This window comes from Microcebus murinus, chromosome 1 (assembly GCF_040939455.1).
Source record: "Microcebus murinus isolate Inina chromosome 1, M.murinus_Inina_mat1.0, whole genome shotgun sequence".
NCBI classification, from domain to species: Eukaryota; Metazoa; Chordata; class Mammalia; order Primates; family Cheirogaleidae; genus Microcebus; species Microcebus murinus.
The window spans coordinates 114,848,827-114,876,629 of record NC_134104.1 but is presented as its reverse complement, the minus strand read 5'-3'; the positions used below and the strand labels follow the sequence as shown (position 1 = coordinate 114,876,629).

General features: G+C 35.8%; 1 protein-coding gene and 1 pseudogene across 6 annotated transcripts in view; one reads left to right on the top strand and one right to left on the bottom strand.

Annotated features, from left to right (window-relative positions):
- XRN1 (5'-3' exoribonuclease 1) overlaps positions 1–27,803 on the bottom strand; it is a 122,841-nt gene that overhangs the window by 20,728 nt on the left and 74,310 nt on the right. For 2 of the 6 annotated variants that reach the window (XM_076004938.1, XM_076004939.1), the window contains exons 30-37: positions 26,835–26,904; positions 23,717–23,924; positions 22,225–22,320; positions 15,100–15,208; positions 4,057–4,118; positions 2,021–2,131; positions 1,746–1,868; positions 1,062–1,221 (exon numbers count right to left, since the gene is read on the bottom strand). In XM_076004938.1, the coding sequence (XP_075861053.1) occupies positions 1,062–1,221; positions 1,746–1,868; positions 2,021–2,131; positions 4,057–4,118; positions 15,100–15,208; positions 22,225–22,320; positions 23,717–23,924; positions 26,835–26,904 (939 nt within the window). Of the gene's footprint in view, positions 1–1,061; positions 1,222–1,745; positions 1,869–2,020; positions 2,132–4,056; positions 4,119–15,099; positions 15,209–22,224; positions 22,321–23,716; positions 23,925–26,834; positions 26,905–27,803 lie in introns of those variants that run through there. The other 4 variants (XM_076004945.1, XM_076004949.1, XR_012920130.1 and 1 more) reach the window with 3 other exon arrangements.
- Positions 5,266–5,567, top strand: LOC142871918 (transcription factor BTF3 homolog 4 pseudogene; annotated as a pseudogene).

Here is a 27,803-nt window from a genome sequence, read left to right as displayed (position 1 = left end):
TTAGTTGTCTAGCTAATTTCTTTCTATTTTTAGTAGAGATGGGAAACTTGCTCTTGCTCAGGCTGGTCTCGAACTTCTGACCTTGAGCCATCCTCCCGCCTTGGCCTCCAAGAGTGCTAGGATTATAGGCATGAGCCACTGCGCCCAGCCTCCAATTTTGTTTTAAAGTTTTATTTTGCTCTATTTGAGGAGCATGTCAGTCACTATGATAAGTAATTAACTAGTTTCCTAATAGTTTATGGAATTTTTAATTAGTTATCCTACTATTCACTAGAATATAAATGAAGCTAGGGTCTGCTTTTGTTCTAGATTTTGATCCCTAATAAATTTAGATCTGATTATTCCAAATTTTTTTTTTAACTTCTCTGAGAACCTTCCCTTTATACCCACTTTTAGTCATTCTTCCTGGTAGCCTTTGGCAGATAATTAAAGAGATAAAACACTACTCTTGGCATAGGAGTAAATACGATGGATATTTATTGAAATCTAGTCATGTGCCAGATATTATACTATAGGGTTTACAGATTTAAGGTAATGACCCACTTTCAAATGTCTACCACCATTCATGATTTTTAATTGATTTTATAGCTTTTTCTATTTTTATATTAGTCAAGTTATTTTAACAATACTATTATCAATTATTGGCAATGATGTGTCAGACACAGTCTTAATGGCTTTATACTTGATATATAATTACCACAACAGTCATTTGCAATGTATTAGTCTCTTATAAATAGGAAAAAATAATTTTAGAAGAGTTATATAATATATTTAAGTTACAGAAACATTTTAAAATTACTGAGAAAAAAGGCTAAGATGTGAAAACCTTTCAAGGTTTGGGTGTCTACAGAATAAGTATCTGTAACAATTTAAGTAATTACAAGAAGATATTTAGGGATTATATATTAGTTACATAGTCATTATACAAATGACACAGTATAAAATTATTCTCTTTTAAAAATAAAAGTAATTTCATCTTTAGATGAAATTAGCCCAGGATTAAAATGGAGTAAATTTTTAAAATGATATTCATTATTAGCAATAGTACCTAGTTTACTTACCTAATTTCTTATTTTGTTTAGGCTGTGAGGATGATCCATATTCATCTCTTCTATTAGAAGAAACAGTGACTTCATTACCAAATTGTTTCATTTCCTTTTTGTGGTCCACTGTGTCAGAGCCATCAATTTTTAGAATTTCTTTAAGCATCCGCGTTCCCTTCTGTTTTGAAAATGATTCATATGGATATAGTGGGGGTGGGGAGAGAAAATCCAACATTAGATTTATAGAACTTATTGACCTTTCTTTGGAAGAGTTACACTGTTAAAAATTCAGATACTAACTACATTTGGATAAAGAGTAAGGAAAATCAATAGTCAAGAACTAAAATAAATACCCACATTTCCAGGTATGGAAACAATATGTATCCTGCTGCTTAACTGTTGGCCCAGTTACCTATTTGCAATGTTTGAAAAGCAGAGGAGCTATGATCTAAAGAGGAAAAGGAAAAAGATGGCTAAGTTGCCCAGGGCAGCCTGGTTTTCCTCACAAGATGACAATAATGATGCAGCACACCAGCCTATATGAGGGAAAAATTTTTGAACAGTTGCATGAGGAATATATACATGGCTAACAACAGAGAAATTACCACAGTAAAAAAGCTCCTTTATAAAATACAAACCATGCTTGTGTTTGGTGTGGTCTAAAAATAAAAAAAATAAAATAAAATAAAATAAAATACAAACCATAGCAAATGACTGTGGTGATAAATTCTCTTCACTTGGAGGCTCTCTATGATGAGATGACTGTACTTCATTTTCTTTGGAGATATTCAAGGATGCTAAAAAGTTCTCAATTCCAGAGTTAGTCTAGAAGAATAAATATTTTGTGCATGAAGATGAAGGTAGAAGAATACAGAAAAAACTAAGTTTTATGTACAAAAATGGTCATTCAATTTTCATTCAATCATCTTCCCAGGTGTTAAAGTTTGGGAAGAGAAACTAAATATATGGTCTTTTACCTTATCAATAGCATTTGGATAACGAGTCACAACCTTTTGAGTTTCTGAGACTTCTGGACTTTCATTTCTCTTCAATAGCTTAATATTACATTTGGCAGGCCCTCCAAAAGTCTATAAAAAAGTAAGAATGAGCTTTTTTGTGCAAATATATTTATAGTTTCTAATTAATAGTGCTCTAAATAAACTGTTGGAAAATTTTTATGTGTTATTTTTCTTTTTATATTGTAAGAAGCAAAGGGGGCCTATAAACTTTAATGGGGAAAAATTACATCTTAATCTTCATTAATCTTTAAATGAGATTCAACATTTCCTTCAATTATGAATAGAGGCAATAAACCAATGACATGGACTGCATGTTTGTGTTACCTCCTAATTTCTATGTTGAAACTCTAACCCCCAATGGGATGGTATTGTGGGGAGGTGGGTCCTTTGGAGGTAATAAGGTTTAGATGAGGTCATGAGGGTCATGAGGATGGAGACCCCATCATGCTAACAGTGTCCTTATGAGAAAAGAAATAGAGTTCTTTCTCCCTGCATGTTAGAATATGAGAATACAGGCTATCTGAAAGCCAGAAAGGGAGCCCTCACCACACACTAGTACCTCACCAGATTCTAACTATATTTCAATATAACTGATTTTCTTTCAAATTCTACAGGTTTTTTTTTTTTTTTTTTTTTTTTTTTTTTAGCATTAAAAGCATTATTCTGTCTGTGCCTTGATCTTGGATTTCCAAGCCTCCAATACAGTGAGAAATAAATGTTTGTTGTTCAAGTAATCCAGTTGATTTTATTTTTATTGTAGCAGTCCAAACTAAGAAAACCACGATAGTGACTCTCATTGTATATCAATATAACTGGTTTTCTTTCAAATCTTATATATTTTATTTTAGCATTAAAAACATTATTTTGAGAATAACGTCTTCACCAAAAGTGTATGAGCTTCACTGAAGAGGTCTATTATACAAAAAGTTTATCAATCCTTTTTTGAGAATAAATGAAATTATAGTGTAAGAATTTCAAAAGGAGAGGCTCTTAAAAGTTAAATAACTAAACCATTTACTAGTATCTAAATATTAATGGATTCCATTTACTGAGAACCTGTTATGTGCCAAATATTCTGCTAAGACATCTTTCATAAATTTAACACAAATTTAACACTCTATCATATATGAGATCAATTTAAAAAATGTATATTAAAATATGCATAGAGAAAAGTGTACTTATCATAAATACAGATGTAAAATATTTTGAGATAAAAATGTATTCTTTGATTATAAAATGTATTAACATATATAATCCTTATCAAATAGCAGAGGCTACATAAAACAAGACATAAATGACCTTACCTTCTGCTATGCCAATATAATTCTATAGAATTTACCCTGCTAGGTTTGCTATGCTGTTGCATATAATTTCACTGTGTAAATAAATATATATTTCCACATTGTTTTATAACATATGCATAGGCCTATCTATGCATGTATACACAGACTATACACAGAAACTGATCACAAGTGATCAAAAAAAATTTTTTTTTGAAACAGAGTCTTACTCTATCACCTAGGCTAGAGTACAGTGGGGTCATCATAGAGCTCACTGTAACCTCTAACTCCTGGGCTTGAGCGATCTTCCTGCCTCAGCCTCCCAAGTAGCTGGGACTACAGTTGCACACCACCATGCCTGGCTAATTTTTCTGTTTTTTGTAGTGATGGGGTCTTGCTATTGTTTAGGCTGGTCTCAAGCTCCTGGCCTCAAGTGATCCTCCTGCCTCAGTCTCCCAGAGTGCTAGGATTATAAGCATGAGCCACTGTGCCTGGCCAAATGATCAATATTTTTATGTCTATTTAAAGATGAAGATTGAGGCTGCAAGAGGTGAAGTGAACTGGTCAAGACCGTCTAATTATTAAAGCAGAATCAGGATTTCAGGTGCAACCTCCCAATCAAGTAACTGTCATCTTAACTCCAGCAACCTTTCTGTCACATACTTTGAGTGCATAAAAATTGGCTACTAGAAATTTGATTTTAAGAAAGCTTACCTGTTTATTGGACATTTTTTGTGACTGACATTCAGCTTTAGGACTCTTACATTCTTCTTTAACTAGAGAAAAGAAAATAGGCATTTTGGTCAATGAAAGAGCTTACTGCACAACAATTAAAATTACCAAATATTTACCAAAGCAAGGCACTGTGTTAAAAATTCAGAGAATTCCAAGAAGACATGGTCTCTGATCTTAAGGAATCTATAACATAGGCGAAGGGGAGAAGAGATACTTAGAGATAATAATAGGGAAAAAGGAAGGTGGCATCTGAATTGGGTAATGAAGGACAGTAGGTTTCCAAAGGGCAGAACAGGAGGTTAAGTACTCCAGGCAAAAGAAATAGAGAAAAGACACAGAAGCAGAAGAATGCGTTTATCGAACTCTAAATAGACCTGTTCAATGGAGTATAATGGAGTTTAAGGGAACTAAGGAAGCAGGTTAGAGCCATAATCTGCAAGATATTGAAGAGTATGGCATTAAGATGGTAGGCAATGGGCAATCAAAGAAAGGTTCTGAGCAGGTAATTATCTGATCAGAATTGTGCTTTAGGAAGATTAAAATATGGCAATAGCCTATTATCTAGATAGAAGATTAAGAGACCAGCTAGGGCAATACAGTGACACCCTATCCCTACAAAAAAAAAAAAGTAGATCTTGCTCTCGTTGAGAGCTGGTATTGGAGGACCCTCCCAGTTTCAGATTTACCAAAAGCATGAATCAAGAAAAGATGGCCAGGCTGTGCGCAGCGCCTCACTCCTGCAATTCTAGCACCCTGGGAGGCTGAGGCAGGCCGATTGCTCAAGGTCAGGAGTTCAAAACCAGCCTGAGCAAGAGCGAGACCCTGTCTCTACTATAAATAGAAAGAAATTAACTGGCCAACTAAAAATATATAGAAAAAATTAGCCAGGCATGGTGGTGCATGTCTGTAGTCCCAGCTACTCGGGAGACTGAGGCAGGATTGCTTGAGCCCAGGAGTCTGAGGTTGCTGTGAGCTAGGCTGACGCCACAGCACTCTACCCCAGGCAACAGAGTGAGACTCTGTTTCAAAAAAAAAGAAAAGAAAAGATAGCCAAACTACAGGCTCAGGTTTGGATAGGCAAGGGTATAGTTCACAGAAAGAAGAAGGTCGTACAAAGAACAGCTATAGCTGATGACAAAAAGCTTCAGAGTTCTCTAGAATAATATAGCTGGTATTGAAGAGGTGAACATGATTAAAGATAATGGGACAGTTATTCATTTCTACAATTCCGATGTCCAAGCTTCCGTGTCTGCTAACATCTTTGCAATTACTGGTCATGCAGAAGCTAAACCAATCACAGAAATGCTTCCCAGAATATTAAGTCAGCTTGGTTCTGAAGCTTAACAAGCCTTAGGATGTTAGCTGAACAGTTTCCATGCCAAGTCTTGGATAGCAAAGCATCCAAACCAGAAGACATTGATGAGGGGGATGATGAAATTCCAGATCTTGTAGAAAACTTTGGTGAGGCATCAAAAAATAAAGCTAACTAAAATTTTTTTCTGGTTTTTGGAAGTTGGCATGAACTAGATTTAACAAATCAGCTATGTGGTTCTAAAGTTTTATAGACATGGAGAACATCACTTGTTACTAGTTCAGTAATAGCAATATTTCATAAATTAATAATGTTTGTTCAGCATTTTTAGGTTATTTGATTTTGCATTTTTCACTTCCGCTGAGAGTCTATTCTTTTGGTCAAAATATGAAGTATTGGTGCAATTTGAGGGTGTTCTGATTTTTGATTCTTGAATTTTTTGTTGGAGTATTTTTGGCATATATATGTATATGTATACATGTGGGTATGCATGTGTATAGTGGAGAGCAAATTGGAAAACAGTTCTATTTATCCTCTTCCTTCCCCCAGTGGAAATAAAACAAGTTTTTACAAATAAATAAATAAATAAAAGAGGAGACCAGTTAGGCAGTTATTTTAGTAGTCCTGTCAAAAGGATATTGCGGGGGGGATGGTAGAAGAAATGGAAAGGATAAATTTGAGAGATTATCTTCATAGGATTTTATAAATGACGCAATGTGAGATGAAGGAGATAGGGGTAAGAAAAGCATAAAAAGCACAGCCTGTAATTATTGCATAATATTCTATTTTTTTTTTCACACAGACCCAGTGGGGTTGAGTCCCACATAATATTCTATTATATTGGATATACTAGATTATATGGACATATCATAACTAATTTTTTTACCACTGGGCTTTCTACCACTGGGCTATTTATTAAGCACGTCTGAAAAAAAGGTGGGTGGGGAAAAAAGAGGAAAAAAAGAATGTTAGGAAGGAAAGAGGGCAGGAAGGAGGTACAAAGGAGGAAGGAGAGGCTGAGGAAAGAAGCAGGGGAAGAGGAAAAGGGGAAAGGGCATGGAAGGGAGGGAATGAGATGAGAGACAGAGGAAGGAAGGACAAAGGGAAGAAAGAAGGAAGGGTAAGAGAGGGAACAGAGAGGGGGAGGTAAGAAGAGGAAAGGAAGATAATGAAGATAAGGAAGACAGGAGGGGGAGAAAATAATCTTATAAAATGAAGAAAAAGAAAAAGTGACCTAGGCCAGGCGCGGTGGCTCACACCTGTAATCCTAGCTCTCTGGGAGGCCGAGGCGGGCGGATTGCTCAAGGTCAGGAGTTCGAAACCAGCCTGAGCAAGAGCGAGACCCTGTCTCTACTACAAACAGAAAGAAATTAATTGGCCAACTAATATATATAGAAAAAATTAGCCGGGCATAGTGGTGCATGCCTGTAGTCCCAGCTACTCGGGAGGCTGAGGCAGCAGAATCACTTGAGCCCAGGAGTTTGAGGTTGCTGTGAGCTAGGCTGACGCCATGGCACTCACTCTAGCCTGGGTAACAAAGTGAGACTCTGTCTCAAAAAAAAAAAAAAAAAAACCAGAAAAAGTGACCTGACATGTATCCACATTAAACATTTGTTGAGATACACACACACACAAGGAAACAAACTGGGACTCTACATAATAACTCAAATAGTTGATATACATTTATGTAAACAATAATTGCAAAAAAAATTACAATGCATTGAATTAAATATAAAAGCTTTAAGCCATATTTAAAAGATTTATAGGAACATTAATCTGTATTTAACTTAAAAAGTAAAAGAAACAAAAATAACATATAGATATACAAAAAATGGTCTAGCAGTTATAAAGCTGAAGCAAATTTAAAAACCCTCCAAAATTTTTGAAAATAGATTTTTTTAGAAAAGTATTTAAAGACTATCCTACCTGTAATATCTAAATACATAAAATACCAAGCATATATAATAAATTAGACTCAGTGCTCTACACTTGATATTTTCTCTGCTGGAATGCTCTTCAGCCAGCTTTACATATTTTATGCCTCTCCCAACACTTTATTAGGGTCAATTCTAGAATGGCATCTCAGTATGGCCTTCCTTAAAAATCCTATTTAAAAGAGCACCCCACTCTATCCTCTTAATTGGCTTTATTTTTCATCATAACACTATTATTACTTCAGATTACATAATTTATTGTTTACTTGCTTATTATCAGTCTCCACCTTAGAATGTAAACTTCATTAGGTCAGAAAACTTGTCTTATTCACTCATGTATCCCTTCCACCTAGAACAGTGCCTTCCACACAATAGCTCAATATTGTGCTATAGCAGCTGAATAAGTAAATGAATAAATGACAAATGAGTAATATTTTGAACATAAAGAATAATTTACTGCAATTTGAAAATACTTTGACCAAGAGAAATGAACAAAATAAGCATGGGATGAAGATTATCATCTCTGTATCTGCATTCCCCACTGTGCACATTAAACACTGCTAAAAAAATGAAGAGTAAAAATATATAAATTATGCAGGAGAGAATATTAACAGGGTAATATTTGCACATATTTTATTTTATTTTTGAGACAGGGTCTTGCTCTGTCATCCAGGCTGGAACGCAGTGGCATAGCTCATCACAGTCAAAGCTCATCACAGCTCACTGTCTTGAATTACTGGGCTCAAATAATTCTCCTGCCTCAGTCTTCCGAGTAGCTGGGACTACAAGCCATCATGCTCAGCTTGTACATACTTTAAACAAAAACCTGTAATATAGTTTGGAGTAATTTAACAGGCAAGAGTTTATAAACAAAAAAAGTAACTGGGTCACTCTAAATAAGATTTATCTCAAATAGTAATTAGTGAGGGTATATCAGGAAAAATGTCAGAGTAAGGAGCTCCAAAAATTCTCTGTTCCATAAAAGCAACAAAAGAATGGGCAAAAATTACCAGAATGCAAATTTTCAGAACTATAGAAGTTACCCAAAGAATTACAGCAATCTGGGGAGTGTTTATTCAAGGAAAAAAGCTGAATTTCAGTAACAATAGTGAGCTTTTTGGTGTTTTAACTTGCCCTAGTCCCATTTCCCATTCTCAGCTCCATCCAGCCTTGAAACATAACAGCTAGCATTTGTGATGAAAATCCATAGCTTGGTACCTTCAAAATGAGGCTGGAGCTCTTTCAAAGCATTCTCAAAGAATTGTTATTTGACCTTTCTGCCAGTTCCTTGAATCATTCACTTGCAAGGGCTGTCTGTATTTGACCAGATTCCCAGCTCAACCAGTGTGGAAAGGCCTTTCCCCCAGAGGTTATATTTGAAAACAGTTACAGGCAATTGATTAACTTTGCAGCTGCTTGAAGTAGTGAATACAGCTGGGCAAAAAAATTAAACAAAGAAACAACAACCAAAAGGCTTAAAAGGAAAAGCTGGAGTATGAGATGTCTATATGGGCTGGGAAAAGCTCTGAGATATTACTGGGAATCTAGAAGCCATATAATGCCCAGGGTTGTGTGAACGTTCAGGAAGGACCTCAGAAGGCACTAAGCTCTCACCTTCAGCTGACTTCGAGGCTCTGCACAAGCAAGAAGTGAGGGCTAAAGCAAAGTTGTCAACTGCCTGGCTGAGTACTGATGGCATGATCTACCAAATACATAGAGCCCCCTAAGCAATGACTGGAAGACTTACTGGTTCGAGGTATTTAAGGAAGTATCTGTCTAATCATTAACTGATCACTAAAGTAACCAAGCAGAGACTTTGTGATCATATAAAACAAATACAGATTTATGCAGAATTAGTTTAGAAAAGACACTAAACAAACAAGCAACAACTACTCCAAATAACAATAAGTACTGGGGTGGCGGTGTGGGAAGAATTTGATTTCCAGAGTAACCATATTATATTATTTAAAATGCCAAGTTTTCAAAAAAATAAAAAATTATGAGAAATGCAAAGAAATAAGAAGGCATGCTTTCTAAAAGAGGCACACTTTAGATTCAAAGACATAAAAAGGTTGAAAGTAAAAAGATGGAAAAGATTCACCATGTTGACAATATTCAAAGGAGAGCTTAAGTGTGTATAGAAAATGTTAGGGTATGGGCTGTTGCACACGGGTTTGAGAAAAATTTCTCAAGATAAACATTAGGATAGAAAGATATTTATTTTACTTTCCCCCAAGTGGGAAAGGGCCTAACACGAGAGAGGAAGAGAAAGACCATGTTGTCAGAGAAAAATCAGGTATTTGGGTTTCAGGTTTTTTATTTAAGAATTGTAAAAAGGGGATGAAGATGATTTATGGCAGTAGCTGAATTAACAGGTACTCTGAACGCTGCATCTGCTCCTCTCTTTCTACTCAGGAGGCAGGTAGCAACAGAAATGGCTATGGGATGTCAAAGATCCTGTGGGTGATCTAGCCCTTAGGATTTGATTTTAGGCAGGAAATTGAGGCCTGGCTTTTGCTCCCCTGCTGTTCATCTAGGGGCTTCTCAGGAACTCCTTCAGGATACAGAAACATGCTGAAGGGCAGTGAGCTGGTGAATGTAAAGAGAAAGCTTTACATTTTCTTTTTGTCTTTCAGCTCCTTTTTTTTTTTACATTAATTTTAAAAATTAAATTTTTATTTCTCTTTTTTTTTTCTTTTTTTTTGCCACCAGACTTTGATTTTAGGATACAGCTCTTTTCAGATGTTTGTGAAAAGAGTCCCTGCAGGGTGTCAGGTAGAGAGAGAAAAATATGAGAGCAGGGAGAGAGCTCATGATTGATCTTTAGCTGTTTAGGAAATTACAGGATTAGATATTTTCCTGTTATTTTAACAAAGCTGCCCTTTCAGTAATATCAGACAAAATAGACTTTACGATAAAAATTATTACTAGAGACAAAGAAGGATCCTTAATAACTATAAAAGAGTCAATCTATCAAGAATATGACAATTAAAATAATATATGTACCTAACAACAGAGCCCCAAAATACATGAAGCAAAAATTGTCAGAAATTGAAGGGAGAAATAGACAATTCAATAATAATAGTTGAAGACTTTAATACCCTACTTTCAATAATGGATTAAATAATTATACACACAATCAACAAGAATATAGAATATTTGAACAACACTATAAACCACCTAGATCTAATAGACATATATAGAACATGTCACACAACAGCAGAATTCAGATTCTTCTGAAGTGCACATGGAACCATATCTAGGACAGACCATATGCTAGGCAATAAAACAAACCTCAATAAATTTAAAAGTATTGAAGTCATACAAAGTATGTTCTCTGACCATGAAGAAATCAAACTAAAATATGTAACAAAAGAAAATTTGAAAAATTCACAAATATATGGAAATTTTAAAACATACTTCTAAATAATCCATGGGTCAAAGAAAAAGTCACAAGAATACTAGAAGATATTTTGAGACAAGTGAAAAGGAAAATGCAATATAAAATTTATATGATGCAGCTAAAGCTGTGCTTTAAGGGAAATTTATAACTTTAAATGCCTATATTAAAAAAGAAAATCAATAACCTCATCTCCTACCTTAAGAAACTAAAAAAAGAGTACACCAAATCTACAGCAAAAAGGAAGTAATAAAGAGTAGAGGGAAAAGAAACAAAATAGAGACTAGAAAAACAACTGAGAAAAATCAACAAAGTCAGAAATTGGTTTTTGAAAAGATTAACAAAATTGATAAACTTTTAGCTATAATAAGAAAAAAGAAGATGCAAATAACTAAAATCAGAAGCAAAAGTGGGGATATTACCATCAACTTTACAGAAATAAAAAGGATTATTAGGAAATATTAAGGATATTATATGCCAACAATTTAGATAACCTAGATGAAATGGACAAATTCCTACAAGTACACAAACTGTTTAAACTAATAGGGAAACAGATAATCTGAATAGAACTGTAATAAGAGATTAAATTAGTAAGTATAAAAAGTTCCCATTTAAAGAGGACTGGGCACAGTGGCTCACTCCCTGTAATCCTAGCAACCTGGGAGGCTGAGGACAGGAACATTTGAGCTCAGGAGTTTAAGACCAGCCTGAGCAGGAGCAAGATCCTGTCCTATCTCTACTAAAAATAGAAAAAATTAGCTGGGCACATTGGCACATGCCCATAGTCCCAGCTACTTGGGAGGCTGAGCAGGAGGATCACTTGAGCACAGGCATTTGAGGTTGCAGTGAGCTATGATGATACCACTGCACTCTAGCCCAGGTGACACAGAGAGACTGTCTTAAAACAAAAAAACTTCTCATAAAAAGAAGCCCAGATCCAGATGGCTTTACTGATGAATTCTATCAAATATTTAAAGAGGAAGAAACATCCAAACTTCCCAAACTCTTCCAAACAATAGAAAAGGAGGGAACACTTCCCATTCTATGAGGTCAGTATTACCATGATACAAAAATCAAAGCCATCTGAAAAAAGAAAATTATAGACAAATATACCTAATGAATATAGATACAAAAGACTTCAACAAAATACTGGCAAATCAAATCCTGTAAGTATATAAAAAGGATACACTATGGCCTAGTAGGATTTATCCTAGGAATGTACAGGGGGTTCAACATATGAAAAACAATCAATGGAATATACCATATAAATTGAATAAAGGATAAAATCCACAGATTATCTCAAAGACATAGAAATAACATTTGACAATATCTAACACACTTCCAAGATTAAAAAAAAATCAACAACCTATGAATAGAAGGGAAATTCCTTACTTAATAAAGGAATGAAAAACTCACATCTATGCATCTATGAAAAACTCACAGCTAACATTACACTTAATGGTGAAAGACTAAAAGCTTACCTCTAAGATCAAGACAAGTCAAGAATGTATATGTTCTCACCACTTATATTCTACATTGTATTAGTGGTTCCAGGCACAGCAAGAGAAGAAATAAAAGGCATACAGAGAGTATAGGAAGAAGTAAAACTACCTCTCTTTGCAGAAGCCACAAAATTTACGTCTAATAAACAAGTTCAGCCAGGTGGCAAGATCAATCTATAATAGTCAATTTTATTCTGTAAATAGTAATAAATAGAAAAACAAAATTAAAAACACAATTTCATTGACAAATATAGTTCCATTCTTCCCTTAAAAATAATAAAAGACTTAGGGAATAAATTTAACAACAACAACAAAAAAGCAAGACTTGTGCAGTGAAAATTACAAGACATGTAAAGAAATTAAAGACCTAAATAAATGAAAATATATCTCAGGTTCATGGACAGGAAGACTTCATATTGTTAGGATGACAATATCAAGATTATCTACAGATTCAACGCAATCCTTATGCAAATGCAAGGGACCCAGAATAGACAAAATAATCTTAAAAAACAAAAACAAAGTTAGAGGACTCAAACTTCCTGATTTCAAAACACAACAAAGCTAGAGTAATCAAGACAATGTGTTGTTCACATAAAGACAAGTATATAAATCAGTGGAATGGAATTGAGAATCCAAAAATAAACCCATACCTCTATAGTCAATTATTATTATTTTTTTATTTTTAGAAATGGGGTCTTGCCGTTGTCCAGGCTGAACTTGAACTCCTAGGCTCAAGTGATTTTTTTGCCTCAGCCTCTCAAGTAGCTGAGACTACAGGTGTGTGCCACCATACCCATCTCTACAGTCAGTTAACTTTTGACAAGTGTGTGAAGACTATTCAATGGGGTGGGCCAAGAGAATTCAATGAGGAAAGAATAGTCTTTTTAACAAATGGTGCTGGAATAAGTGGATATCCACATGCAAAAGAATATGAACCCCTACCACATACTATATATAACATTTACTCAAAATAGAAAGAGGCCTAAATGTAAGAGCTAAAACTATAAAACTCTTAGAAGGAAAAGTTAGAAGAGTATAACTCTCTGTGACCTTGGATTAGGCAATGGTTTCTTAGATATGACACTTAAAGCAAAAGCAATCAAAGATAAAATAGAAAAAATATATAAATTAGACTTCATCAAAATTTAAAACTTCTGTGCTTCAAGGACACTATAAAGAAAAGTTAAAAACCACCCACAGAATGGGAAAAAATATTTGCAAATCATGTATTTGGTAAGCATGTAGTATCTAGAATACATATAGGACTCTTAAAAATCAAGAATAAAAAGTCAAATAGCTCAATTAAAAAAATGAACTAAGGATTTGAATAGACATTTCTCCCAATAACATATATAGACAGCCAATAAGCACATGAAAAGATGTTCAACATTATTGGGCATTAATGAATTGCAAATGAAAATCACAAGGAGATTACTCCACACCTACTAGATGGCTATAAGAAGTGAGTGAAAGATATGGAAATTGGACCCTCACATATTGCTGGTGCAAACTTAAAATGGTATATTGCCATTTTGAAAAACAATTTCATAGTTCTACAAAAAATTAAACATAGAGTTACCATATGAATCAGTGATTCTATTGACATGTATATAACCAAGAGAATTGCAAACATATTCACACAAAAACTTATAAATAGATATTCATAGCAACATTATTTATTATAGTCCCAAAGTAGAAAAAACCCCAATGCCCATCAGTGGATGGATGGATAAACAAAATGTAGTACTCATGTAATGGAATATTATTCAGTCATAAAAAGGAATGAAGTACTGATCCCTTGGTATCTTCAGGCGATTGCCTCTAGGATCTCCTGTGGATATCAAAATCCACAGACAGATGCTAAAGTCTCTTATATAAAATGGTGTGATATTTGCATATAATCTATGTACATCTTCCATATACTTTAAATCATCTCTAGATTACCTGTAATGCCTGATACAATGTAATACTGTATAAATAGTTGTTTTACTATATTCTTTAGGGAATAATGACAAGAAAAAAACTCTGTACATGTTCATTACAGCTACAACCATCCATTTCTTTTTTCCCATTTTTGATCTTTGGTTCGTTGAATATGATGACAAGGAACCCATGGGTAGAGAGGGCTGACTGTACATGCTATGACACAGATAAACCTTGAAAACATTGTGCTAAGTGAAACCAGCCAGGCATCAAAAGTCATATATTTTCTGATTCCATTTAAATGAAACATGAAATGTCCAGAATAGGCAAATCCATAGATACAGAAAGTAAATCACTGGTTGCCAGGGCCTGGTAGAGTGACTACTAACATATGTGGTATTTCCTTTTGTGGTGGTAAAAAAGTTCTAAATTTCTTTCTTTCTTTATTTTTTGAGACAGAGTCTCACTTTGTTGCCCAGGCTAGAGTGAGTGTCGTGGTATTAGCCTAGCTCACAGCAACCTCAAACTCCTGGGCTCAAGTGATCCTACTGCCTCAGCCTCCTGAGTAGCTGGGACTACAGGCATGTGCCACCATGTCCGGCTGATTTTTTCTATGTATATTTGTTGGCCAATTAATTTCTTTCTACTTATAGTAGGAATGGGGTCTTACTCTTGCTCAGGCTGGTTTCGAACTCCTGACCTCGAGCAATCTGCCCGCCTTGGCCTCCCAGAATGCTAGGATTATAGGCGTGAGCTACTGCTCTTGGCCAAAATGTTCTAAATTTAGATAGTGGTGTTAGTTAAACAACTTTGAAAATACTAAAAAATCTTTTATATTTTAAAAGGATGAATTTATTTCATGGTATGTGAATTATATCTTAATAAAGCTGTTTAGTTTTTTTAAAAAGAAGCAGATAGCACACAAACACACCTTTCTAACTTGAAACTTACATTTTCTGTGAGGGTCATGTTTTCTCTGCTGATATTTAATGCTGTTGTCATTAAAGCCAGATTTATGGTGTTGATTTACTTGTCTTATTTCTTGGGGTAGAACTGCACCCTGAAAGTTAAAATTCTTATAAATTAGTTAAATAAAATCTTAATAATGTAACTATTTGTTTTTCTTAATTTTTAATAATTACTTCATTTTTACAAAAATCATATGGTTCACTAGAAAAAAACTTAATACAGAAAAGTATAGAGAATTTTAAGAGCTATGCAAATTCTACCATCAAAATCATTAACATAATGACTATTACTCCAGACATTTCTCTATGCATTCAATACCAAAATACACAGAAAACAATCATTTTACAAAAACTGCATTTTCTTTTTTTCTTTTGTTATGAGATAGAGTCTCACTCTGTCACCTGAGCTAGACAGAGAGCAGTGGCGTGATCATAGCTCAATGCAACCTTAAATTCCTGGGGTCAAGCAATCCCCCCCTGCCCTAGCCTCCTGAGTAGCTGGGACTACAGGCACAAGCCACTACACCTGACTAAATTTTTCTACTTTTTGTAGAGAAGGTGTCTCGCTCTTATTCAAGCTGGTTTCAAACTCCTGACCACAAGTAATTCTTCGACCTCGGTTTCCCAGATTGCTAGGATAACAGGTGTGAACCACTGCACCCGGCCTAAAAATGCTATTTTCTTTCTTTTTTTTTTTTGAATTCTTACCTTGCTTTTTTTTTTTTTATTTCGGCATATTATGGGGGTACAGAGTTTAAGGTTTCAATAAATGCCCATTTCTCCCCCTCCCCCCAAAAGTCTGAGTCTCCATCATGACCATCCCCCAGATGGTGCACATCTCACTCATTATGTATGTATATACCCACCCCCATCCCCCCTCCCACCTGCCCAATACCCTATTACTGTAATACCTATGTGTCCACTTAGGTGCTACTCAGTTAATACCAGTTTGCTGGAGAATATATCTGGTGCTTGTTTTTCCATTCTTGGGATACTTCACTTAGTAGTATGGGTTCCAGCTCTAACCAGGAAAATATAAGATGTGCTATATCACCATTGTTTCTTAGAGCTGAATAGTACTCCATGGTATACATATACCACTAAAAATGCTATTTTCAACAGAAAGAATTAAATCTAATTTTGCTTTAAGTTAACAAATGCAGAAACTAATGAAAATATTAAACGTTAGGTAAATGTCTCTTCATGATAGAAATACCAGTTTCTAAAGATCCCTCTAGAATTATTTCAAAATAATCACACCTCTTGGGTGGGGGGGGGGAAGTGAGCAGGAGTTATAGAAGAAATTAGATTAGACATGGGCAATGTAGGTCTGAGTTTCTGTGGGTTCATTTATATTATTTTCTTTACATTTAAAATTTTCCATTGAAAAGTTGAAAAAAATTTATCATTTCTGACTCCATTGTTAAGAAAGTTGAATATATTAGCCCATTTAATATGTTCCTTCTCCCAACACCAGATTTTTATTAATATTTACATTGTCAAGGTTTTTAAATGATGAAAGACTTCACTACCAGATAGTCAGATTGTAAAGGTACAGTAACTGAGATACTTCATAAATGGATAGAATTAGCAAAATGGCACGAGTAAGTTTACTATAAATATAAAGATTCTATTAGATTCTTTTGTTTTTTTGATACAGAGAAAAAGCCTGAAGGCAATAAGGGATAGCCAATTTGCCATAGTGGAAGCAGCAAGAGGAAGGAATAGTGGAGACTACAGAAGCTCAATACAAATTAATTATTTCATAATTTTGCTTTTGACAGGCCCTATTTATTTTCTTCTCAGCAAAGACAAATGAACACTGGGTAAAAACACATATAATGTCCTAGCTGGTAGTGGGCATGCTCCAAAATAGTTGTGATATGCACAATAATGTGAAGGAAGGTCCAATGAGCTCATATGCACAGGAAAACACCCAGGGCTCTTCTTCAGTCTTTAAGAGTAAAAATGGCATGAGATTTCTTTTATTACAGTACAATGGCTGGTTGAGTTTTGGACTATAGCAGTACATCACAGGGAGTTCTGACATTTAGGGAAGGAATGTAAACATTAAGATAATTAGATGATGAGTATGAACAAATATCATGTGAGTGTCTACCATGTGCCAGGCATAGCAAAATGAACTTTTCCCATTATCTTAATATCATTATAGCAATGCTATCATCATAATGCTATGATATATACATATATATATTTTTTTTTTTTTTTTTTGAGACAGAGTCTGGCTTTGTTGCCCAGGCTAGAGTGAGTGCCATGGTGTCAGCCTAGCTCACAGCAACCTTAAACTCCTGGGCTCAAGTGATCCTACTGCCTCAGCCTCTTGAGTAGTTGGGACTACAGGCATGCACCACCACATGCCTGGCTAATGTTTTCTATATATATTAGTTGGCCAATTAATTTCTTTCTATTTTTAGTAGAAACGGGGTCTTGCTCTTGCTCAGGCTGGTTTTGAACTCCTGAGTTTGAGCGATCCTCCCACCTGGACCTCCCAGAGAGCTAGGATTACAGGCGTGAGCCACCGCACCTGGCCTGGGCTACTTATTAATGCATCATGGACAGAAATGTTATATTTGACAGCTCATACTTCTTGGAACATACAAGAGATAAAATATGAGAGTGTTCAGCTAAAATAAATAGTGAAATAGCACCCAGTAATAGGAGCTGCACAAAGAAGATTATGAAAAAATCAAGTAGTTATCAAGAAATAGTAGACCTTAACTGAGACCTAGGGGGATTTTGGTAGTGAGAGAAGAAAGAGTATTATTCTCAGTGAAAAGAACAAAAACCAGAAAAGGAACATATAACCCCAAAATGGGAATCATCTGTTTGTGGGGAAAAGGGAAAGTAAAGACACTAATCTGACTGGAACAGACTATTTTACCAAATACTTGAACATACTTTATATGAATTAGGTAGGGTTAGATTACAGAAGGCCTTAGATATTAGTTTGAGGATAGAGGTTGGATTCCAGTAGTACCAAACAGGGAGCCCTATACATTCTAAAGTATTAGAGCAACACTATTTTAGGGATGGAAAAGATCTCAGAGGTCATCTAAGTCCAATGCCTTCACTTTATACATCAGCCCACAGAGGCCTAGGGAAATAGATTTGTTCAATTTGATTCACAAAACCTGATTTCTTGATTCTGAGTCCAATGCCATACTTTCCCACTATTCTGCTTCAAGGCATAAACTGAGTTCAAACCCAGGAGGTATTTTGCCCAATTATGCCTTGAAGCTAACACAAGTGAAAGGGTCTTTAAGAAAGATTAATCAGGCAGTAGTAGGTAAGAAGGACTATAAGTGAAAGAGATAAGAAATAGAAGACAGAGAGGAGGCTACTCTAGGTCAAAGATGACAATCTAAAGTCCATTTATGGGAACTGAGAAGGGGTAGAAAGATTTAGGATCTTCATTGCAAAGAAAAAAAAATTACAGAGAAAGCAAAATTTTTGATTTCCAAGCTTTTTAGATTATATGGCTGGGGAAATGATGGTGTTAGAAACAACGATAAGAGGCTTTATTTTTTTTATTTTTTTGAGAGTTTCGCTTTGTTGCCCAGGCTAGAGTGAGTGCCATGGTGTCAGCCTAGCTCACAGCAACCTCAAACTCCTGGGCTCAAGTGATCCTACTGGCCTCAGCCTCCCGAGTAGCTGGGACTACAGGCATGCGCCGCCATGCCTGGCTGATTTTTTCTATATATATTAGTTGGCCAATTAATTTCTTTCTATTTATAGTCGAGACGGGGTCTCACTCTTGCTCAGGGTGGTTTTGAACTCCCGTCCTCGGCCTCCCAGAGTGCTAGGATTACAGGCGTGAGCCACTGCACCCAGGCGATAAGAGGCTTTAGATGAGGCTAATTCTGGGACATCTAAAGGTTGAGATGGTGGTGGAATATTTAGCTACATCTGTCTACTAGAAAGCTGGAGATTTTGTATTAAATCTTGACTGAAGGCCGGGTGCGGTGGCTCATGCCTATAATCCTAGCACTCTGGGAGGCCGAAGTGGGAGGATTGCTCGAGGTCTGGAGTTCGAAATCAGCCTGAGCAAGAGTGAGACCCAGTCTCTCAGTCCCTACTATAAATAGAAAGAAATTGGCCAACTAAAAAAATATATACAAAAAATTGGCTGAGCATGGTGGCGCATGCCTGTAGTCCCAGCTACTCAGGAGGCTGAGGCAGTAGGATTGCTTGAGCCCAGGAGATTGAGGTTGCTATGAGCTAGGCTGATGCCATAGCACTTACTCTAGCCTGGGTGACAAAGTAAGATTCTGTCTCAAAAAAATCAATCAATCAATCAATCAATCTTGACTGAGAGGTTGGAGCCAGAGACATACTACTGTACTTAATAGAGAGCTAAGAGTCAAAGTCATGGCCGGGCGTGGTGGCTCACGCCTGTAATCCTAGCACTTTGGGAGGCTGAGGAGGGAGGATGGCTCACGGTTAAGAGTTCGAGACCAGCCTGAGCAGGAGCAAGATCCCGTCTCTACTAAAAATAGAGAGAAATTAATTGGCCAACTAAAAATATATAGGAAAAAACTAGTTGGGCATGGTGGCACATGCCTATAGTCCACTTACGCGGGAGGCTGAGGCAGAAGGATTGCTTTAGCCCAGGAGTTTGAGGTTGCTGTGAGCTAGGCTAACTCCACGGCACTCTAGCCCGAGCAACAGAGCGAGACTCTGTTTCAGAAAAAGAGTCAAAGTCATTAGTCAAGCACTAAGGCAAAAGGGAAAAGAAAATTATTGTTGACTTTAGAGGAGCAGTCTCTAGCAAAAGGTTGGAAGAGCAGGAATTAATAAAGATACTGAACAAACAAGTAAAGGCAAGAAGGGACACCGGGTAATAATACCTTTTAGAGCAAAACTCCTTGAAAGAATTGCCTATATTTGCTGCCTCCAATTTCTCTCCTTCCTTTCTTAAATCCACTCGAATCAGTTTTTCATTCCCATTACTATTCTGAAACTATTCTTTCTTTTATTTTTTTGAGAAAGGGTTTTTGCTCTGTTGCCTGGACTAGAGTGCCATGGTGTCAGCCTAGCTCACTGCAACCTCAAACTCCTGGGCTCAAGCGATGCTCTTGCGTCAGCCTGAAACTATTCTTTCAAGATTCCCAATGACCTTAATGTGCTATGGTTAATTCTCAGTTTTCGTCTTAATTATCCCTCAGCAGCACTTCACACAATTAATCACTCTGCTCTCATCCTTACATCAACTCCTCACTTGGAATCAGAACACCACCTTTACCTGGTTTTCTTCCTGTCTCATTGGCTATTATTTCTGTCTTCTTTCTCAGTTTCACCTAATCTCTTGGACTCTGTAAAGATGGAATGTTCTAAGGCTAAGTTATGGGACCTTTTCTCTATCTACATCCACTTCCTTATACAGATAGATATGGATACATACACAAACATATACATACAGACATCTTATATGACGACTTCCAAATTTCTCTCTCCAGTCCTCCGAGACCTTTAGACTCAAATGTCCAACTCTATATCTCCATTTGAATGTTTAATATACATTTCAAACTTATCATATCCAAAATTAAACTCTTGATCTCCCCCTACAAATCTATTTGACCTGAAATCATTCCTATCTCAGTTAATAGCCACTCTGCTCTTTTACTCAGACCTTAAGAATCACATTCTTTATTCCTTCCTTTCTCTCTTACCCCCATACTCAATTCATCATCAGCTGAAATCTCTTCCAATTATGTCTAGAACTGAACCATTTCTCACAGGCTCCTGCTATTCTGTTCCAAATTCATATCACCTCTCACCTTGATGATTACAGAAGTCTCCTAACTAACCTGTTTCCACTCTGGCTCCTCTATACTCTATTCTCAAGATGGCAGCCAGAGTGATTCTATTAAAATATAAAGTCAGAGATCATGTCCCTCTGCTGCTCAAAGTCCTCTACTGATTCCCTGTTTCACTGGGTAAAAGCCAATGTTTCTATAATGGCCTGGAAGGTCATACACAATATCAAGTCATTCTATTGCTTCAGCCACAATGGGTCTTCTTTCTCTTCCTTGAGTATGCCAAGGATGGTCGCCACAAGACCTTTGATTTTTGTCTGGAATACTCTCCCCTACTAATTTCATTCAAATCTTTCCTCAAATTGTTACCCGATCATTCTATTTAAAACTATAATACCTTACTTCCCCTCTGCTCAATACTCCCTAACCTCCTTCCCTGAAAATTTCCTCAAACTTAAGGTATTATCTTCTAATATACTATGTAATTTATTTGTTTATCTTATTGACCCTTCCTCCTTAAAATACCAATTTTATGAGGGCCAGGATTTTCCTTTTGTTTACTGATATATTCTCATTGTAATAGAACAAAGCCTGGCACATGGTATGTACTCAATAAATATGTGTTGAATGAAAGATAATGAAGGATCCCAGAAGAATGAATTGGAAAATCTGGATATGGATTATATTTAGGTAGCAAGGATTTATAGATGATCTAAGGAAAACTTATAATAGCATACTGGCAGAGGAGACCTGTGTATCTTGTCATCCTCATTCTTTATTTTACCATCATTCCCTTTGCAATTTTCTGCTCTCTAGCTCTGATAATACTACCATCACTATGGGACATTAGAATAAATGAGGTTTATAACCTGATTTATAAACCAGGTTACATTCCTTTTTGACTTAAGCTGAGAAGATAGGTAACTAGCAAAAAATGTAGTAGGAATTCATTCCTTTTTCTATTCCTTTCTTTGTCTGAGTCTCTACTCTTTCAGCAGCATTTCTCTCCTCTTTTAATCTCTATCAAGGAATGTGAAGCTGCTTATTTAAGATAATCAACTGCCAGTATAAAGTTATACATTCAAGTGAAAAAATAAATTAATAAATGCAATTAAGGACTTTGTTGAATTTAAAATATAGTTATTATGACTTTGTGAACAACTAAAAAAACCCCAAAACTGACTTAAAAGAGAAATTATCTATATTCTCACTTGCTGAACCAAAATTTTTATATGTCTAAAAAGAATTATGAAAGTTCATGATCAAATTTTATTTTCTATTTTTTGAGGTTTCACTAAAAAATCATTGCATTCTTAAGAAGGAATACTAACCTTCTCTTGTACAGTTGGCTGAAAGTGTTGAACCTTAGTGGAACCCTGTAAGGACTGCCAAATGTTACAAAATTCATCATCGTCTTTAGTAGGTACCTAGCAAAGCACAAACAATTTTTTAAGGCAATGAAACATGAAGAAATAAAGATTTATATTGAAAATCAAATAATTTAGTTATTAAAGTTATTCAGTGGTGAATAGGACATTAAAGGGACTTTCATTATCTGAAATCTCTCAGTTCTTTCTTTCTAGAGCTCAGCATAATAATCACAAAAGTATTCTACTTGAGTGAAACTGGTTTTTTTCATATGCAATTGGTTTGGGATGGTTTTACTGAAAAGTATTTAAAGTATAACAAACACTATAAAAGATGATACTGAATCAGTATGCCCAGCAACATATATTTTTGTCTTTTAACGTACTAATATATAATCTCACTCTAACTATTTTATTTAAAAAATCTTCATTTTACACAAAAATTAATATAATACATTATTATGATAAATCAATTCCATGTAGATTAAAACTTTGGAAAAATATGCACTAAATTTTGACAGTGGTTACCTATGAAATTTGAGAGGCTTTTTTCCCTTGTGTTTCCTTTGTTATCATCTGTGTTTTCCAACTGGTCTATAACAAACATTATTTGGGTTAAAAAATGTGGTTAAAACAGAATTTGGGGCCATGGAATTAAATGAAGTATCTCACATGAGACAAATCAATTTTTGTCTCCAGAAAGATGAAATAAAGGAAATCATCCATGAGTTGCATGGTAGGGACTTGAAAATTGCTTTTAATAAATAGGATATAGTTTTCTCCGCTTTCAAATTTATGTCATTCATAGATAACACTGGACATTTGAATTATATAAGAAAAAAATTAAATGTTAATTTGAAAAAACAAAAACATTTTCAAGCTTCTTGTTTAAATAAATGTATTTCTTCTCTAGTGTAAGTATAATTTTATAAGAGAGGTCAGATATTATCAACAGCATTTTTTCTAGCCTGTTATCTTAAAACAAATCTGGAATTGACTTGAACCAAAACTTTTTTTTTTTTTTTTTTGAGACAGAGTCTCGCTCTGTTGCCTGGGCTAGAGTGCCATGGCGTCAGTCTAGCTCACAGCAACCTTAAACTCCTGGGCTCAAGTTATCCTCTTGCGTCAGCCTCCCAAGTAGCTGAGACTATAGGCATGCACCACCATGCCCAGCTAATTTTTTCTATATATTTTAGTTGTACAGCTAATTTCTTTTTACTTTTTAGTAGAGACAGGGTCTTGCTCTTGCTCAGGCTGGTCTTGAACTCCTGACCTTCAGCGATCTTCCTGCCTTGGCCTCCCAGTGTGCTAGGATTACAGGTGTGAGCCACCATGCCTAGCCAAACCAAAACTTTTTAAATAAAAAAGGAAAACTAAGTGAAATTGTTTTTGCTTACAAAGTTTGCTGTGATTTGTGATTTGTAAAAGGGATGGAGAAAAAGACTGAGAGTCTTACTTGAGTAGGAACAAAAAGCGATTGTGGGGAATGGTTTAGGCATCCCAAATGTCCAGATGAAATTGGTGAATTTGAGCTATACTGATTCACAGCTGGTTGTGGTTTCACAATGGCTGTCAACTTCTGATTTCCAGTTTCAGAGCGACTCCCGTGAGAAAGGTTCACCAAGGCACTTGTTGGCAGTCGATAGCCTCTTCCTGGTGAGCATCTAAAAGTAAAAAGTTACATCAGGGTCAGAGGGAAATAATACTAAATGCATTAAGAAGAGTCAAATAATTTTTGGGTTACAATCCATCAGCAGAAATAAACATTACTTTTTATTTCAGTAGAGGAATTTTAAATCATAGAAAGATCTCAATTTATATGATGATAACATTTCTAAAAAGTTTCCTAATAAATCATTCAGTACTTACTAAGTGGGAAAAAACCCAACCCTGTTCTAGGGTGTGTGTGTTGGTTGGTTTGCCCTTAAGAAGCTTACATCTTAATTACCAAGTATAACTGAATATTTATGAATTAAATGTCAAACTTCTTAAAAAACAACAACTGTGGTTTATACAGTCTAGGTTATGAAAGCCCAGGAGCTAGTTGAGTGTGGAACCATTCTCAATGTGTTTCTTCCTAAGAAATAAGGTAAATATTAATATGTTATAGCTTTGATCTCATTTATCAATTGATCAACTATTGAATCCAGCCCTATTTAATCCTCATTTTCCCATCTTAAAGTTCTGTGCCTGGACCTGGGAAGGCTTTAGAGATTAGTATTTGTGATTTCCTGCCTTCATGGCCTTGAAAAACATTAAAATAAGTCATCTCTTGTCATAAGTTTTCAACTCTATTACCTAATTTTTTCTCTTTGAGAATATAATTTTCTTTGGTCACATGTAGGTAGATAAAATAAAGAGAGAATACAATTTTCTTATATTGAAAGACAGTAGAAAAGTAGACTTTTTATGAGAAACCTTTGTAAGTTCAATGTTGCTAGAAAGTATTTTCATGAAAACTACACTAACTAAAGATTTTGCATTATGGAAATGAATACACTGTAGGCATGTAACCTTTTACACAGCCTTCTACTAATATCAGCCAAGAAATTCACTGCCCTTAACTAGGGGAGGGAAAAAAAGACACCAAGAAAGAAAACATAAAATTATATTAAAAGTTTATTTTGAAAGTTAGTGAACCAAAGTTATTGGTAATCAAACATTTTCATGAAAAATAAAATAAGATATGGGATCCAGATTCTGCTGCTCCATGTGAAGAGTGCCAAAAGTCTTTGTGTGACAAGCATATTCAAGCATATTGTGAAGCAACAATAATAGTGTCCTGCAAGTGACCACTTGATATAAGGACTAAAGATTGTGATTTTATGCAATGAGGTTAAGCAAGAGTAATTGATTTTTTTATTATACTTACCCATTAATCAACATAGAGAACGAAAAGAAACTAAGCTAAATTCAGTTCAGTTTTCTAGCTGATTTTTAGAAGGGAGAAAACTGGAAAGGATTTCCTTTCATCCTCACCATAATCTAGTGAAGCATATATATCATCATTACAGATGAGGAAACTGAGGGTCAGACACTTCACTAACCTACCCAAGGTAACACAATGTTTAAGTGAGAGAGCTCACACTTTCTAATACACCATGGTGACTCTCATTTTATCATGATCCTTATTCTTTTTTTTTTTTTTTTTTTTGAGACAGAGTCTCACTTTTTTTTTTTTTTTTTTTTTTTTTTTTTTTTTTTTTTTTTTGAGACAGAGTCTCACTTTGTTGTCCAGGCTAGAGTGAGTGCCGTGGCGTCAGCCTAGCTCACAGCAACCTCAAACTCCTGGGCTTGAGTGATCCTTCTGCCTCAGCCTCCCGAGTAGCTGGGACTACAGGCATGCGCCACCATGCCCGGCTAATTTTTTATATATATATCAGTTGGCCAATTAATTTCTTTCTATTTATAGTAGAGACGGGGTCTCACTCTTGCTCAGGCTGGTTTTGAACTCCTGACCTTGAGCAATCCGCCCGCCTCGGCCTCCCAAGAGCTAGGATTACAGGCGTGAGCCACAGCGCCCGGCCCAGAGTCTCACTTTGTTGCCCAGGCTAGAGTGAGTGCCGTGGCGTCAGCCTAGCTCACAGCAACCTCAAACTCCTGGGCTCGAGTGATCCTTCTGCCTCAGCCTCCCGGGTAGCTGGGACTACAGGCATGCGCCACCATGCCCGGCTAATTTTTTTATATATATATCAGTTGGCCAATTAATTTCTTTCTATTTATAGTAGAGACGGGGTCTCGCTCTTGCTCAGGCTGGTTTTGAACTCCTGACCTTGAGCAATCCGCCCGCCTCGGCCTCCCAAGAGCTAGGATTACAGGCGTGAGCCACAGCGCCCGGCCGATCCTTATTCTTATAACTCAACTTTCTATCAGAATTCCCCTAAAAAAAATACTCAGGTCTCATTAAATTAAAAATAATCCAACCCTCTTCCTTTAAACCCAACCTCCAGTTATCTCTCCTCCTTCCCTTCATAGTCATACTTCTAAAGGGTCATCCCAATTTCCTGCCTCCATGCCTACCCCTGCCATTCTCTCCTCAAACCACCCGAATCTCGCTTGAGTACTCATGATTCCACTACAACTGATGACAAAGATTTACATGTCACTAAATTCAAGGGATGTTTCTATTCCTCAAGTTATTTAACCAAATGTCCTTTGTTGCAAATACTATTTCCTCTTCTTGAACACTTGTCACTATTCCTTCCTCTTCTCCTAGTCAATTATAATTCATTCGTCAAGTCCCATCTTAAATATCACTTCCTCAAGGTTTTTATGGAACTCTCAGGACAGGCCATACTCTATTTATAGAAATTTGCAATTCTTCCCAGCACTTGTCACATTTTACTTAGATAATTAATACTGTGATCAGTTGCTTAATTATCTCCCTCACTAAAATGAAAGCTCTGTGAGGGTAGAAAGTATGTCTGTCTTATTGAATATAATATCCCTTGTAGCATAGCAATTACGATGTCTTGTACATCCTATGAACTCAAACTGTGGATAAACAAGGAATGTAAATTCATTGACCACATGGATATATTCACAAAGTACAATTATCATCTAGAAATACGAACCTTATTGTTAAGCCTCCAGGAAATTCTTCATCAAATAATACTTCAAAGAGTACATCAGCTTCTCTGTTAGCTGTTAAAAAAGTGAGAGAGACACTAAATAGTCATATGATGAAAATTTAGCAGATAAGTTTTTTTTTTTTTGAGACAGAGTCTCACTTTGTTGCCCAGGCTAGAGTGAGTGCCGTGGCATCAGCCTGGCTCACAGCAACCTCAAACTCCTGGGTTCAAGCAATCCTGCTGCCTCAGCCTTCCAAGTAGCTGGGACTACAGGCCTGCGCCACTATGCCCGGCTAATTTTTTTTTTCTATATATATTAGTTGGCCAATTAATTTTCTTTCTATTTATAGTAGAGACGGGGTCTCACTCTTGCTCAGGCTGGTTTCGAACTCCTGACCATGAGCAATCCGCCCGCCTCGGCCTCCCAGAGTGCTAGGATTATAGGCGTGAGCCACCGCGCCCGGCCAGCAGATAAGTTTTTTGAGTGATTTGAAGCATTTATTTTTAAAATTCAGGATATAAAATATTTTAGATATGACGAATAGCATAATAATGATACAATGAACATCATGTTATCTAAGAAACAGAATACTAGTGCTTGCTTCAGAAGACCACTGTGTCCCAATTCCCAGCTAGGTAACCACTATCTTCAATATGCCATTAATGATTCCTATACATTCTTTATACTTTTACTACATATGTACATATCTGAAAATAATATGGAGTATTGTTTTATTAGCTTTCAAACATTATATACATGACATCATAAAGAATATATTCTTTTGCAACTTATTTTTGTTTCAACATATTTGTGAGATTCACCCATCTGAGTATGTGTTCATTCAGTTTTCTGGGTATATAGTTTTCTATCTATGGATATACCATAATTTATCCATTTACCAGCTGATAACTATTTAGGTGATTTCTAACTTTTGCTATCATAAACTATGCAATAACGAACATTGTATAAAT